The sequence below is a fragment of the Tubulanus polymorphus genome, chromosome 5 (genome assembly GCF_964204645.1).
Source record: "Tubulanus polymorphus chromosome 5, tnTubPoly1.2, whole genome shotgun sequence".
Lineage (NCBI taxonomy): Eukaryota > Metazoa > Nemertea > Palaeonemertea > Tubulaniformes > Tubulanidae > Tubulanus > Tubulanus polymorphus.
In genome coordinates, this window is record NC_134029.1 from 5,355,528 (window position 1) to 5,370,984 (window position 15,457).

General features: G+C 37.4%; 2 protein-coding genes across 2 annotated transcripts; both read left to right on the top strand.

Moving 5' to 3' along the window:
* The first annotated feature begins 1,013 nt into the window (after window positions 1-1,013).
* Window positions 1,014-9,581, top strand: LOC141906154 (uncharacterized). The gene is made up of 13 exons (XM_074795370.1): window positions 1,014-1,089; window positions 1,733-2,501; window positions 2,896-3,111; window positions 3,246-3,374; window positions 3,702-3,922; window positions 4,128-4,276; window positions 4,761-4,958; window positions 5,327-5,550; window positions 5,639-5,718; window positions 5,861-6,047; window positions 6,139-6,648; window positions 7,353-7,494; window positions 8,473-9,581. Exons 2-13 carry the CDS (start codon window positions 1,811-1,813, stop codon window positions 8,588-8,590), a joined length of 2,865 nt encoding a protein of 954 aa, XP_074651471.1. The 5' UTR covers window positions 1,014-1,089; window positions 1,733-1,810; the 3' UTR covers window positions 8,591-9,581.
* A 1,578-nt stretch (window positions 9,582-11,159) lies between these two features.
* On the top strand, window positions 11,160-15,358 carry LOC141905568 (replication factor C subunit 3-like). Its single transcript, XM_074794480.1, has 8 exons — window positions 11,160-11,361; window positions 11,545-11,750; window positions 11,951-12,048; window positions 12,447-12,628; window positions 12,749-12,885; window positions 12,974-13,072; window positions 14,621-14,690; window positions 15,080-15,358. The coding sequence occupies exons 1-8, from the start codon at window positions 11,275-11,277 to the stop codon at window positions 15,266-15,268; spliced, it is 1,068 nt and encodes a 355-aa protein (XP_074650581.1). The 5' UTR covers window positions 11,160-11,274; the 3' UTR covers window positions 15,269-15,358.
* The last annotated feature ends 99 nt before the right edge of the window (window positions 15,359-15,457 follow it).

The following is a 15,457-nucleotide window of genomic DNA, read 5'->3' on the forward strand; positions in this document are numbered from 1 at the left end:
GATAAAATGTCTTAAAAAACTTTCGATGAGCGCTCCGTCGACTCCTTCCCGATTTGTGAAATTATTGATTAATTAGCAATAGGCCTACAGAATCAAGTCAAATTAATTGTTACATCATTTAATTTGCAAATGAGTTATTTTGGATCATTCAATGATTGATTTGATTCTCTGGACTCCCTAAGCTCGGCACACGCCTCGGGATTAAAAAAACGATCAATTAGGCCCGAGCCCGTGACTTTATGTCTTAAATTAAATTGCTGGCGGAGTAGTACTAGTAGTATGCCAGTCTGACGAAAAAATTAAGAATTGATGAATTCTATAAGATACGCGAGAAAGGTTCATATGTGATCTAATGGAGAGACCGCGGGGCCATCCCACTGCGCTTAACAAACACTTTGAGTAATCATTTCAAATGATACTCCAAGCCATCCAGCATACAACACAGTCAAACGTATGAGAGACATTCATATAATTTCATAGGTAGCCTACGAGTTTCAGAAAATTGTCCAATAATTTTTGCCTTGTTTTGAGTACACAGAGATGTCACGGACCACATGGGAAAGACTTTTTGAGTGTAAGAAAATTATAACTTGTATTCTATATAAAAAAAAGATTTATGATTATTTCGGTACGGTTCAAATCCACAGACTCCATGGGGAAAGTGGAAAAAGAAATTGTTTTTCATGTCACTACTCTTTAAAATTCGTGCAACTCCACCCCTACATCTCATGCGACCGAGATTCAGACAGGACGCTGCACTGATGGTGCAGCCACCCGTGACCGCTGGTTGCCCTACTTCATACACTACCGTATAGTGGCGCCCTCATATGTTAAGATGCTGAACTGCATCACTTTGCGAGTTTAATTATAAGGCCTTGCCATACAGCAAGGCCAAATTTTACGAAATATGAAGATTGATTTATAAAGATACACCGCTTCTTGCAGCCTTGCCCAGTAGAACGCAACCGAAAGTGAAACGTGTTCAATAAACTGAATTTTATTGTCTTGGCTCCATTCATTCATTCATGGCGATTCATTGACAAACAAAAACAATCACGTCTTAACAACCGATTAAGATTCAGATTTTGGGTTCGTTTAAAATCAGATAACCGAACCTTTTTACAGGCGGTCTATATCAAATGACGGTAAAAGTGCAGATCCGCACCTCTCCGTGTAAACGGTTCATCAATTACATTAAATTTGTTTCTCAGATTCAAAATGTCATCAGCAATTCAGTACATAGCCAATCTTGCCAATTCTGGTTAATTTTAAATCTTCACTATAAAGATTTTAGCCTGGATTCTGTCATTCAATAGATTGTGTCAATCACTAGAGGTGCGGATCTGCACTTTTACCCAAATGACTGCAACATCTAGTTAGTTACCTAATCATTGGTGGCTGAACTGAAAATAATGAAGCATTTTCCAAATTTTTTAGGTTTCAATTGACAATTCATTCATTCACACTCTGCACTCAGACGACACGTATGATCGATGTCATACACACACCATTTCTTTAAGGCTTTGCTTCTCAAGTCTCCCAGATGCCTCTCCTTCTACCCTTTCCCCTTCCCACAGACAACAACCAGAAAAACAATATCAAATCAAGGCCTTGATAATAATGCATTGCCATGTTTATGGATTAAATTGTCAAAAATATATTATAAAATTGTGTTAAATCGATTTATATTTTGTAATTGATCAAATTCAGTGTCATTCTTATTTTTTAATAGGTAACTTTTGCCGATGGGAGATATGCTTAAAATTCTGGATGGATATCTGAAATTTTCTGAGAAAGAATCGTAAAGACGATGAATGAAAACGTAAACGTCATGGATACGGATAAGTCCGGTTTCACGAACGGCAATAACGCTGAGAAAAGATACATGACGATCGACATCGAAAAATTCACGAAAATCGGAAACAACGAACTGCAGAAAGGCAACGTCGCAAAATCGATAGAAGCGTTCGAATTAGCGTTCCGTAGATCAGTGTTGAGCGACGATAGCTTCACGGAACGGGCGTGCGCGTTTAATCTCGGGGCCGTCTACATCGCCGCTAACAAACCGGAAAGAGGACTTGAATATTTACAAAGAGCCGTTCCGCCTCTGAATGGGCACGATGGAAAATCGAACGGCGATTTATTCTACAATTTCGCTTTGGGTTACGAATTGTTGAAGAACACGCCGGGAATGGTTCGATATCTCGAATTAGCGTTCGAGCAGTATAAAACCGAGAACGGAAACTACGCGATGGAGAGCACCGTCGCTTCTCGTCTGGCGCGAGAATACGCGCGCATCGACGACAATCAAAACGCTGCCAAATACTACGGGATATCCGCTGATTTGTACAAAGAGTTGCCGAGCGCAGAAGAAGACATGGTGAACGCCTTGAACCTACAGACGAAGTTATTAGCAAAAATAGGCGACCTAGAGTCTTGTAGAAGGCAGTTAGATCGGTGCATGGCTAGTGTCGCTTTGTTGAAGGAACCAGAAAAACAAGGTCAGTAATATCGCTTACATTTTGTTTAATTCGAAAAATCAGTAAAGGTACTGATTTTATAGATGGTAGCCTCATCAGGTAGGCCTAAATGACTCATTTACTCATGGATGAATTAAAAGCAAAAGCTCATATTTTCAATAAAATCAAGTTAACCTGCTAAGTACCGGTACTACCAGTCTTTAAATGTATCGCTATGCTACTAAATTGGCACTTCGGGACCCCTTTTTAAAAATGCGCACTACACTAAACAATTGTTCACCGATCACTGATATTTTTCGTAAACTCTGCTGCTCCTGCGATTGTTGCTGGTAGTAGACTCTTAGTAGACTTGTACAACTATTTGGTCAAATTAAAGTCAGTTTTCTAAAAACTTGTCGTTATTTTCTTTATGCAGGCAAAGTGTACAATGATTTGGGATTGACGTATACGCAGTGCGGGGAATTTGAGAAGGCCTGTCAATCATTTGAACTGGCTCTGCCCCTCAGCCGAGGCTCAAGCGGGGATAGAAAACGTGAAGCGGTTCTATTACAAAACATCGGTGCAATTTATAATTCATTGGGTGACTATCAGAAAGCTGTTGAAATGCATGAAAAAGCTATTGAGCTTCATGGTAAGAGCTTCATTTCATTAGTTAGAAAATTTGATGTCTATCCTTAAAAGCTTCAGTAATTTCTGAAAGTCTGAAAGACTTTTGAAAGTAACGAGAAAAAGGCTGAGAGTTATACGTTAATGTTTCGATTTCAGGTGAACAGCACAGTCGGGCCAGTCAGGGACAGTGTTTTATTAATCTTGCGTTCGCATATAGTCAACTCGGTGATGAGGATCAGGCTGGCGAATCTTATTTACACGCTCTTCAAGCTGCTAAAGATAGTGGTAAGAAAAATCAAATAAGTCAATAAAAAGAAACAAAGATATCAATAAGATTAAAACCCACTACATATAGATTCAATTTCATTTATCAAGAATTAAAATTAAAAGACATGATGTTTCGGACCCTCTAAAAATTATCATCAGGTGTCATCTTTAATTTTAGTCCTTGATAAATGAATTTGCTATAGGCCTTCGTGTAGTGGGTTTAAATCTCATTATCTATTTTCCATGTCAGAGGTAGCTCACCTACCAAAATAGATCAAATCAAGGAATCAATGGTCTATTCAATCAAATTTTGGAACATGATAACAACATGATTATCCATTGCAGGTGATTTTAAAAGTCAGTGGCAGTCTTTAGAGGGACTCGGAGCTGTGGCCTTCAACCGTGGAAATATCGATAAATCAATCGCGTATTTCAAACAAGCGCTCGGCGTGATGGCTAAAGGGAAACACGACAACATCGCTCAGGATCGGATTGTTACCAAACTGACTGACGCCTTACAGCATAAAGTTATGAGAAAAATTCCAGCTAGGAAACAATCGCGAACGGTAAACAAATTCATAGATGATTAATAACAATGATGAAATACATCAAATATCCAAGTGTTTGTCAATTATAGTTATCGAGAAGGTTCATTCATTTATTGTGTATGCATGAAATTGAATTTAGTGCAGCCCTGAATTCAAATCTGATTCTATTAGCCTAATTTCTTCATATGATTAAAATCTTAATTCGACTGCTCATTGTTTGTAGATATATTCAGACGGTGACCGACCGAGGAGAAATTCCCGACCTCTAGCATCCGCAGCGGCAGAGAATGGTAACCAGTCAAATATACCTCTTTATATCAACGATCTAAAGCGATCGATCAGTAAAGAGGTTGAAAATTCAAATTTGAGAAGGTAAGTACTATAGTCTATTCATCAATTCATGAGACTAATTTTTCTGCAATATTCTGCTTGATTTGGGAATACGTACCTCAGTTAGGTTTTACAGGGTCCCTACGACTCTATGATACGTTAAAGACTTCTTCTAAACAGAAAATACTTTTAAAAGTTCTGGAAACTCCTTTCATTTGAGCAAAATGCCTGAAACTTCTTTAAGACAAATTTTTACCCCATTAGGTGGTAAATGCAATTAGAAACCGAGTTTAGTAGTGTAAAGCATAAAAATTTGCTTACAAATCTTCAGAATTAATTCTTCTGTTATCGGGATATGAAAGTTATGGAGAGTTCCTCAAAATTTTCTCCTTTAAAAGTCCTTATATCCAGGAATGACCAATCTGTAGGGACCCTGTTTTAAGATGATCCCCTGAATATATCGACAGGGGGCTGAACTTTGATGTAAAAGGAAATGTGAACCAGTCCCTTTCTTTCTGTTTATCAGACGCAGTCGTAGTGGAAGCATCGAACATTACTATCTCGGTTTATCGGAATACGATTCTGATACGGACTTGTCGCTGAAAAATCTCGTGAAAAAATCACTACGACGCTCGAAAAAGGTGGAGCCAATTGATGAGACAGATTTAGCCGTTGACCGGGTCACTCGCATGAAATCAAAACCAAACGGAACTCATGGGCACAGGTAATTCATGTATGCTAATAAGTAATCCTATTGTTGTACTTTCAAGGTTTCGCTGACAGCAAAAAATTCTCATGATCTTTTAAACAAAACCTGACCCTTTCGATGCGTGTAAGCATGCAGGTTATGCATACATAGGTTTAGAAGTCAATCTATGTCATTAATTATTATGTAGTTATTCATAAATGGGACAGTAGAATAGATAATGAATTTCTGATTCCATGTGTAAATACCAAAGTTTACAAATCCTCTTTTGAGGTCATAATTGTTCCTAGTTTCAATCCTAACTTCTGATATCACATATGCATGGATGATTTCATGATATGTTTTTGATGTTCATCGACATGTGTAGTTAATCTAATCATCTTTAGGTATGGTAAACGGAGGGTATTGGAAGGAGATTCGTTTAGAAAGCGTGCCGGCGGTCGAAAACAATTGCTGTTAGTCAAAAATCATCCCGAAGCGATGGTGGATTGGAAAATTGAACAGAAAAATCAAGACGGATTAAAACAGAAAGAAATTGATCGAGCGCTGAGACGACTTGATAACAGCATGACGTCAACAAGTGGTGAAAAGGTTCCAAAGAATGTTGCAGGTCGGTTTAATTCTCTGCAGATGAATTGATGGCATGGTAGTTAAGATTTGTTTATTCTAATTGCTTTGTATTTTGAATTGTTTTGTAGCTTATGCTGCTTTAATGGAGAGACAAGATTCAGAGGGTTCGAGCTCAACGAATTCAGAGTCTGTACCATCTACATCACGGGTAAGTTTATGATATAGAACCATACCTGCCCGAGAATAACGGTCTCACTGCTGGACATAAAGTCTTTAACTTTGTCCAATCTTCCTGGAATCTTTGATTACCGTAATAAATAATTTAAGATTTGATTATTTCACATTTCCAGGCTTCCAGAGATCGTGATCCCGAACGAAGATCAGTGGATGATACCGACTCGGAGAGCACCGAAACTAGAACTCCGACGAGTCAGTCTGAATCTGAAATGGATGGTCCTGAAAGTCCTGTTAGAAAAGTTGAAACCCCCGCAGTTGCGCAACAGCCATCACAACCTGCTTCCAGTCCTACTAGAGAAAGTAAGTTTTAGATCATTTCAAAGTTTTTCATGATTGCTATGTCATAAATGGGGGTTACATATCAGTTAACATTTTATATTATGATTTTTAGTCGGGATAAAAAATCGCAGGCCACTAACAGCGGTGAAAAGGCGACCAATCGGAACTTCGGGGTCATCAGTGCCAGATGAAACCACTGAAAAACAGATGAATCAGACCCCTAGAGATGCTGAACCTTATTATGAACAAATAAATGATTCATCAGAGCCCGAGGGTGACGCATCGAAACAGCCAAATGATGATGAACCAATTTACGCGACGATTAAATTGACACAAGAAATTAAGAATTTTAAGGATGAAGCGAGGAACGGCGAAATGGGGAAGGATTCACGGTCACAAAGTGAAACGGCGACGACTGATTCTGATTCCGACAGTGAGACTGTTACCGGGTCGTCTTATAGTAGCAGTTCTATAGCTGATAGCGTCGTTAAAAACAGCGATAAAGAACCTCTTGTATCAACGTATGAAAAACCGATAGCGACAACGAGCAGCGAAAAATCAAACAAATCACCGCACTATTTCCGTACGGATGACAACAAATACGCTAGATTAGACAAACGTGGTAAGGGGCGTCCATAAATCACATATGCAAAATATCACCCACTTTTTATGTCGAGATAATTGCTCGTAGTTGATAATAATAATAATTAGTGCTTATATAGCGCCTTTCCAATGAATGCTCAAAGCGCTGTCACTCAATTATTACCCAGCTTCTGTTACCAATCCAGTACATTCTTACTCTCCCTGGGGAGATGCAACACGGATACGCTGCAGAGCGATCAAGGCGTCGTAGTTGTAACTAACCAGTTGACCGCACAAAACCATATGTTTTCAGAGATCAAATCTTTACTTTACCTAACAACTAGCTGTTTATCTGATAATTTGTAACAAGTAATAGATTACCGCCGCATGGTTCATTTAGTACCTACTCATTTCCGACATGGGTGGATACACATTTCAACATGTGGTCCTAGCTAAGGCTTGAATACATATTTTACGGATTACATTTGTATCAATGTATCAAATGCCGTAGACCTCAGTGTCAGTATTGGCCATCAAGTGCAGACTTAACCAAAATCAAAAGTCTCTGTTGATGGCCAATATAAGTTGTGTATGCAATATCTAATTCGTATGAGAGTTGGAGATCCTATTGGTTCTTACTGAATTTGGGATATAAAATGATTGAAATCCAGCTGAATATACATCTACTAAATCTACATCAAGTATCAAAGGTTCATGTTTGAAACCATTTGTTTCGTCTTACAGGTCGCTCAAAATTAGCCGTTGACGATGATGAGGGGATATACGCGAGTATAGATTTCAACAATAAAGCGAGCAGTGGTACAGGTAATAGTGGTCCACCTCGACCCCACGAATCCGACTTGTCAAACCTTACACGCGCTGAACGGTAAGATACAATACAATATAATTCAAACTAAATGCATATGCTTAATCTAAATCCAAAGCGGAAAATTAGCTTAGCTGAGTTTTGGATGGGAATTGATGCATTCTAATAAAATTTGTTTATACAGTGCAGCCTCTTTGCTACTGATAAATGAGGTCTGGTTTGAATTTTCTGATTGTCTAATCTCCTAATACTTTCATAAGCTTTACAGAATTTTACCAGTTCTTACTTGATCTGAATAAGGTGGATGGAGCCTACTGTAGTTAATGAAGTCTTAAAGATGTATAATTCACATACGTTTATTATAAATGATGAAATTAAATGAGTGAGCTAAATAGTTGTACACATTGCTTCTTGTTATAGACCCAGAACATGCAGGTATTTATTTACAAACATGTATACATTTTCTTGACATTTGCTTACGTTATTTCTCAAGTGAAATATCGCATTTTATCACGTTATTTATCGGTACTTCAGTAGTCGAATTACATGTGATAGTATTTGAAGGCCTTTTAAACTGTACTTGACTGTTAAGCGAGGTATTCATCTGCCCAAAACAAACATTCCTAATTGGACTTATTTATTTTAATACACATGTACGTACTATCAAAAGTACATGTAGTTACTTTATCGATTCACTCACTGGAATGTAAAGCCAGCATTGCATGTATTTTATGTAATGTTTTCACCGGTTAAATTTTATTAATTTTTCACATATGTCTGTTATTTTCTCATATATAGATAAACATTGAATATGTATCTAAGCCTGTGTTCAAAAATTTTCAATTCGCTTTTTGTCTATTTGCTGTAGCGATGTAGATATACACATTTAAAAACCAAGGTGTATGGTAGCTCTGAGTCTTGTTAAGTCATAAAGCCATGGTACCGAAGTCTAACCATATTACTCTAGCATAAAACAGCCATGGTTTTACAATTTTATCAATTCATTTATACTGATTCGTATTGTTTGCTGTATTATAGGGAGAAGGTTTTATTTGAATATCAGAAGATGCGAAATGAAGAAGATGGTGTTGTTGATGACGTTAGGAATAATAGGTCTAGAAGAAAAAATCGCAGTCGCATGTGTCTTCTTATGTAATATACCATACTGCTGACCTGAAGAAACTAACATAGGATAGCAGAAAATGTTCTAACCATCATTAATCTAGAGCTTTGGTTTCACTCCATAGCCAAAGTATTTGAGTAGCTAAAGGAATTTGCCATATCTTTGGCTGACGCTCTTGACAAAGATAAAGTACCTCATGTTTCATTTGTGTGCTTTTGAAATATATAGGAATGATATATTCTGTGATTTTTAAGGCCCAACGCACATGGCAAGGAAAAAACATTTTTCCCTCGTGAAAAACGTTTTCGATGTGTTTTGTTATGCTGTGTGCATTGAAGTCAGAACAGAAAATGCCGAACAGAAAAACGTTTTTCATGAAACAAGCAAAACGTTTTGTGTCATCTAAGTGTTTCTGTTATGTCGTTAGCGATGAACATTTTATCGTTTGCGGTCATACTCAAAACATTTTGTGAAAATGTGTTTTTTGTTTTAATGTAACAAACATGCCATGTGCGTTGGGCTTAATAGATAGAACTGAAAAAAGAATGAATGAATTGATTGAGTAATGATTGGCATTAGACAAGGGTTGACTTGTGTATTAAGATAGATATACCAGATTAACACAAATATGCTCAATTATTTCTTGCCTTCTGTGTCATCAATTTATGCATTAGGTATGTACATTTATTTAGATTTCATACACTACTTAGATACTTGTATGCAATTTTGTTAAATGATCAAAAAAGTATTTTATATACTTTTAAATCTATAATCGTGTGATAAACAATTCCGTCCTGTCTTCTTTTTGATCACTTATATTGTTGAGTATTTATACATACAATGTATATCAAATTATACTATTATGTTTTATTCTTACAACTACTGATTTTACATTAAGCTACTTTGTATTGTTATTCGTTTTGACGGTTTTTCGTTTTGCGCTGCATCAAACATTCCAAGCATAATTATGTTTCATCATCACATTGGTTTAATTCTTATTTCTGGCTGTTGACTTTATTAGGAATCATGTGAATCAAAATTTTTATAAACAATAATAAACTGTTATACAATTTAATTGTCATCTTTCTTTGTATGTGGATCGATATTTTTAATCATTTGGCCGTAACTCGAGACTTCAAGATATTCCTGACAGTAGACACGCAAAGTTGCAGTTTTATAGTGGATCGCCAAGGATTCGAGTGGGTACCCTCCCCAAGGATTCGAACCTTGCTTATGGTTAACCAAGGCATTGCGCAAAGACCCGCGCGCGCGGCTCCTACTAAAAGCCGACCAGCGCCGACCAGCGCCGACTAGCGCCGACCAGCGCCGACCAGCGCCGACCAGCTATCAAAAGCGCCGACCAGATACGCTTACCAAAACGGATAACAAATTCTTAAATTGAAATAATAACTTTTATTTTTATCTTTTTACTTTTATCTATTTAACACGATTAACTCGATTGATCGTTTAAACTAGTGTGTCGGCATCAAAAGTCAAAAACAAGATACTTAGAGCTACAATAATTTGCAAAGAAATACTTATTTAACTTTTTTCATTGAATTAAATAACAGAAATATACCAATATACAAATTTACATGTTAACAATTTACATTCAGGCTTATATTCACTATATTTCTCAGTTTATATACAATTTAGGGATGACTAATTAAAAACCAATGTAATTAGTCAATGGAATTGATATATTTATAAGTTTATTTTATGTCCATTGATCTTAAAGTCAATTGGTCAACGGGTCATTGTTTTAACAGATCAAAAGAATTACTAAATTGGTTTTTGATGACAAGCCCAGTAAAATTCAAACGGTTTAAGTAATTATATCTTAAAGTTGCGTGTGTCGAATGATTGCACACATCTAATTAGTGGATGATCACAGTTATTTTATTCCTTTCATCAGTAATTCCTTTCTTTTATTTAATTGAGAAGTGCGTTCTTGACTTCAGTTCACATGCTACTTCCCCTGGACCAATGATCAAAGCTGTTATGAACGTCCTTATTAATTTTAGCGCGTGTACGTGACGAGAGTAGTCTTGCGTAAAAATCTATTAGGCAAATATCATACGAGATGTATGATATACACATAAACATACATGAAAAAGAAAGAAAGATTTTAAGTTGTTTGCATTTTCTTTTATTTCAAATAACGATAGTATATGAAATCCCAGTCATATTTAATGCAAGCTTAACATGAAAAAATAAACCTGATCAATATACCAATTTCAATTTAATTTTGCCATATGAAATTATAAATCTAAAAGTACATCAGACAGCAGAATACATTTTAACGAATATTGTCTTGGACATGAAAACTCAGTAAAAAATTAACACGAACACAATGCAATCCAAGTAAATATAACCATTTGAATCTAATTTTGCATGTAGTCATAGGTAAGACAGCAGCATACATTTTTAACGAATTGTCTAGGAAATCGGGGCTTGGACGGCGCTTGGACGGCGCTTGGACGGCGCTGGTCGGCGCTTGGACGGCGCTGGTCGGCGCTAGTGGGCGCTGGTCGGCGCTGGTCGGCGCTAGTGGGCGCTGGTCGGCGCTGGTCGGCGTTAGTCGGCGCTGGTCGGCTTTTAGTAGGAGCGGCGCGCGCCGCTCAGCTGGTTTTGCGGTATCCGAACAATCGTTAAGCTATTGGAGCGGCGGCTACTGAAATTTGTCGAGAAATAAATACCAGAATCTGACAGAAACCATGAGTTTGTGGGTGGATAAACACAGGCCGACCAATCTGAAGAAACTAGACTATCACAAGGAACAAGCAGATTTATTCAAAAAGCTGGTAAGTACGAATAGAAACTGATTTAATCGATTTTAATGCGCAATTTCTATGCTATTTCCTGGAAATCGGGTTCGAATCCCATTTTTCTAAATTTCGTTCCTTTGGTTTGGCGTTGCTATATTTATGAACTATAGCTAAGAATGAACCAGTTACATGAACAAAAAAGGTTTTATATGGTTTTAGGTTAGTTCTGGTGATTTCCCACATCTTTTGGTTTATGGTCCGAGTGGAGCCGGAAAGAAAACAAGGATTATGTGCCTGCTGCGAGAACTATACGGACCCGGTGTCGAAAAACTACGCTTAGAAAATCACAACTTTACAACTCCGTCGAAAAAGAAATTAGAAATAACCGCATTAGCGAGTAACCATCATATCGAAGTTAATCCCAGGTAGGCCTTAAAATTTATCTCAAGAATCAAATAAATCACAACATTTTCTCATTATTTCATGAATATCACTTTTATGACTCATTTAAACCATCTTCCCCCAAGAAGTTAAAATTAAATGGCAGCAAATTAAATGTTTAGCTTTCACAGTACTATGATATCTGTTTTAAATTTGTTTATGTCAAGTGTAATATTTATTTCAGCGATGTTGGTCACAATGATCGAGTTGTCATACAGGAAATTCTGAAATCAGTCGCTCAGAACAATCCATTAGACAGTTCTGGCCATAATAACTTTAAAGGTAGGGCTTGCTGTTAATTCAACTTCTTAATGGCACCATAACTGAAATTCGATAAGATCAAAAGGAGATTCATAGAGTATGTAGACAAAATTTACCAATTTGCAGCCCATCTTGTGTGCGCAATCTTAAAATTATGTACATGAACATTGGAAGAAGTGGCCAATTTTTTGCTTACATACATAACATGAATGGCCCCAAATGAATTGGAAATGTTCCTTGTCATTAAAGTTACTATCTGATTATCTGCCACCCTCGGATTTCCGCCCAAATTTTGTTTGAATTTCTGATTACAAAAATTTAGTTCATTTTCAACTCAGTCAGCCATCTCTGGCCCGTATCACATATTACAAGTCGAAATAGTGCACGCCACTGATGCCCTGTTTATCTCATATTTATAGTGGTTGTGTTGACAGAAGTCGATCATTTAAGTAAAGATGCTCAACACGCTTTACGACGCACGATGGAGAAATACATGTCGACTTGTCGCTTAATACTCGTCTGTAATTCAACCAGTAAAGTTATCCCCGCCATTAAAAGCCGATGTTTAGGAATTCGAGTTCCAGCCCCGACATTCGATGAGGCAAGTGTCCTGAGCTGCCCTAGACCTTGTACCGTATATCAGAGAGTTTGACTGTTGGAAAGGTTTCCTAGGAAGCAAACGAAATTAACTTCAACGTTTTGTTGTAATTTCATTTTTCAGATCGCCTCAATTCTGCAAGCTACCTGTAAGAAAGAGAGTTTAACGTTACCGATGGAATTAGCCGAGAAGATTTCCAAACAAAGCAATCGGAATTTACGCCGCGCGCTTCTCATGTGTGAAGCCTGTAAAGTACAGCAGTAAGTATCTATGTAATTCTGACCTATTCCCTTAAACCTTACTGACCAAAGTTGCAAGTAGGAGGAAAAATCTCATTTGTTATTTTAGATATCCGTTTGACGCCGAACAGGATGTTTCTGAACCGGATTGGGAGATATTTCTACGAGAGACCGCTAAACTCATAGTCGAACAACAAACTCCAAAGCGGTCAGTGTCATTAGCCCACTTGGGACTTTAGTCCCAGCGGGCTATTGCGTTCACTTTTCGTCCGTCGTCCGTCCGTAGACGGAATCCAGTTATTTTGGGAAGTTTTGAAGACGCTTCAAGGTAATGTCTTGATATTTGGGTTACACATGTATCTACCCTAGACACATCTTCAGCCCAAAAACTGGCCCTGTCAGAATCAAGATGGCCGACTAGCAGCCATTGTTGTTCGCCAAAATCAGCACTTTTTACACATTTTTGAACTTTTTGAGGGAAATTTTGAAGACGCTTTGATCAATTACCTTGGTCTTTCGGATATATGTGAATCCCCCCAGGGCCCATCAACATAACAAAAATTGGGTCGGTCGGACTCGAGATGGCCGTCCTATGACCTTTTTAGTGCCCAAAAATGTTAATTTTGGCCCGAATTCTGAGTCCTGTAGCTTCCTACTGGTTTGCCATTTCTCATTGCAATTTGTGATGGGTATTCTATGGAAAGGGATGTTTTATACCTGAGACAGGTATTTTTCATCAGCCAATTATGACGCAATTGGCGGCCATCTTTGTGTCACCAGTACTCATTCGTAAGTGGGAAAAAGTTTTTCCACATTATATTGATACCTAAGCGTATTTTGATACCACAATCAATTAGAAAGTTGTAGCTCATAATGCTCTATGATTGTGGTGAGTTTCAAGGTAATTGGATTTCGTGTATGGCCACCAGGGGGCGTTGAATAATACAATATCTTAGCATTTCTTTATTATATTCGTACCTATGCATATTTTGTAACCACAATCAATTGGAAAGTTGTAGCTCATGACATCATCTATGATTGTTGCGAGTTTTAAGGACATTAGTTTTTCTATATGGTCACCAGGGGGCGTTGAATAGTAGAATAACTTAGTATTTCCTTATTATATTGGTACCTAGGCATATTTCGTTACCATGATCAATTGCAAAGTTGTTGTTCATGACATGTTCTATGATTGTGGTGAGTTTCGAGGTCATTGGGTTTTGAATATGGTCACCAGGGGGCGATGAATAGTAGAATGACTTAGTATTTCCATATTAAATTGGTAACGAGGCATATTTTGTTATCACAATCAATTACAAAATCGTAGCTGCTGACATGTTCTATGATTGTGGTGAGTTTCAAGGTCGTTGGTTTTTGTAAATGGTCACCAGGGGGCGTTGAATATTGAAATTGTTAGATTGTTGAGCATTTGAAACCACTTCCCAAGTGGGCATGGTGTCCCTGGACCCCTAGTTTTTGGTTTCCATTCTGTCTTTCTTCCTATGAGCGGACAACCCACAATGGCTGAAAAACCATAATACATATAAAGCTTATGTTTACTTCTCTGAGCCATTTTTAAAACTGATTCATATGTTTTAGATGAATTGTAATGATTAATCAGTTTTGAAAATGGCTCATAGCAGTTATAATAACCTTTATAGCTTTTCATTCAGTTGTTGGTGGGCTTTTCTCTATGTAAGTTTCGTTCTCATCAAACTCAGGAGTTAGTGCACATGATTCTGTTTTATATTTTTAGATTATTAGAAGTAAGAGGTCGTCTGTATGAATTGTTAACGCATTGTATTCCACCTGATGTTATCATAAAGGTAAGTGTGAAACTGAAGAGTTTATTACACCAGAGAAAATATTTCAGTCCCCTAAAACAGGGTGGCCACTTGCCAGGAAATCAGGGAAAGTCAGGAATTTTCTTTTTTTCTAAAAAGTCAGGGAATATCATAAAAAAAGTTTAAAAGTCAGGGAAATTTGTTGAGATTGCTAGATCACGTGCAAAATCAAACAGTTTCCGTCTATATTTTATGTATTTGACTATTAATTGATTGGATTGTAAGCTGATCAAGTGAGGGAAAACAACAACGTGCTTGTCGGGAATAGTCGGGGATAACGCGCCAACTGTCATTTAAATAAAAGTGGCCATCCTGTTACAACCTCTGACTTATGCATGGTTTACTGTATAAATGCATGTCTCTCATTTAAGGGTTTACTGACTGAACTGATTCAGAATTGCGACGGTCAGTTGAAAGCTGAAATCACTCAACACGCCGCATTCTACGAACACAGATTGAACCTCGGTCAGAAACCGATATTTCACATCGAAGCTTTCGTCGCTAAATTCATGTCAATTTACAAACGCTTCTTGGAAGAAGGATTCGCGGATTTCTTTTGAATATCATCCCCACATCATTTTCTAACTGCATTTATATGAAAACGCTGTAGCTTGCGGTGCTTTTTCATTTATGAGAAATAAATATCGTATTTTCCATATATAATATTTCCTATCCTTTTTGATTTGATTGGCATGACATAACTGAGCAGACCCCTTTCTCAAATCAATTGCTACCAGTTATTTTTGTTC

Coding starts and splice junctions, on each gene's coding strand:
- LOC141906154 (XM_074795370.1), top strand. CDS start 1,811: ATGAATGAAAACGTAAACGTCATGGATACGGATAAGTCCGGTTTCACG. Junction 2,502..2,895: donor GAAGGAACCAGAAAAACAAG/GTCAGTAATATC, acceptor TTCTTTATGCAG/GCAAAGTGTACAATGATTTG. Junction 7,495..8,472: donor AACCTTACACGCGCTGAACG/GTAAGATACAAT, acceptor GCTGTATTATAG/GGAGAAGGTTTTATTTGAAT.
- LOC141905568 (XM_074794480.1), top strand. CDS start 11,275: ATGAGTTTGTGGGTGGATAAACACAGGCCGACCAATCTGAAGAAACTA. Junction 12,049..12,446: donor TGGCCATAATAACTTTAAAG/GTAGGGCTTGCT, acceptor TCATATTTATAG/TGGTTGTGTTGACAGAAGTC. Junction 12,629..12,748: donor CAGCCCCGACATTCGATGAG/GCAAGTGTCCTG, acceptor TTCATTTTTCAG/ATCGCCTCAATTCTGCAAGC.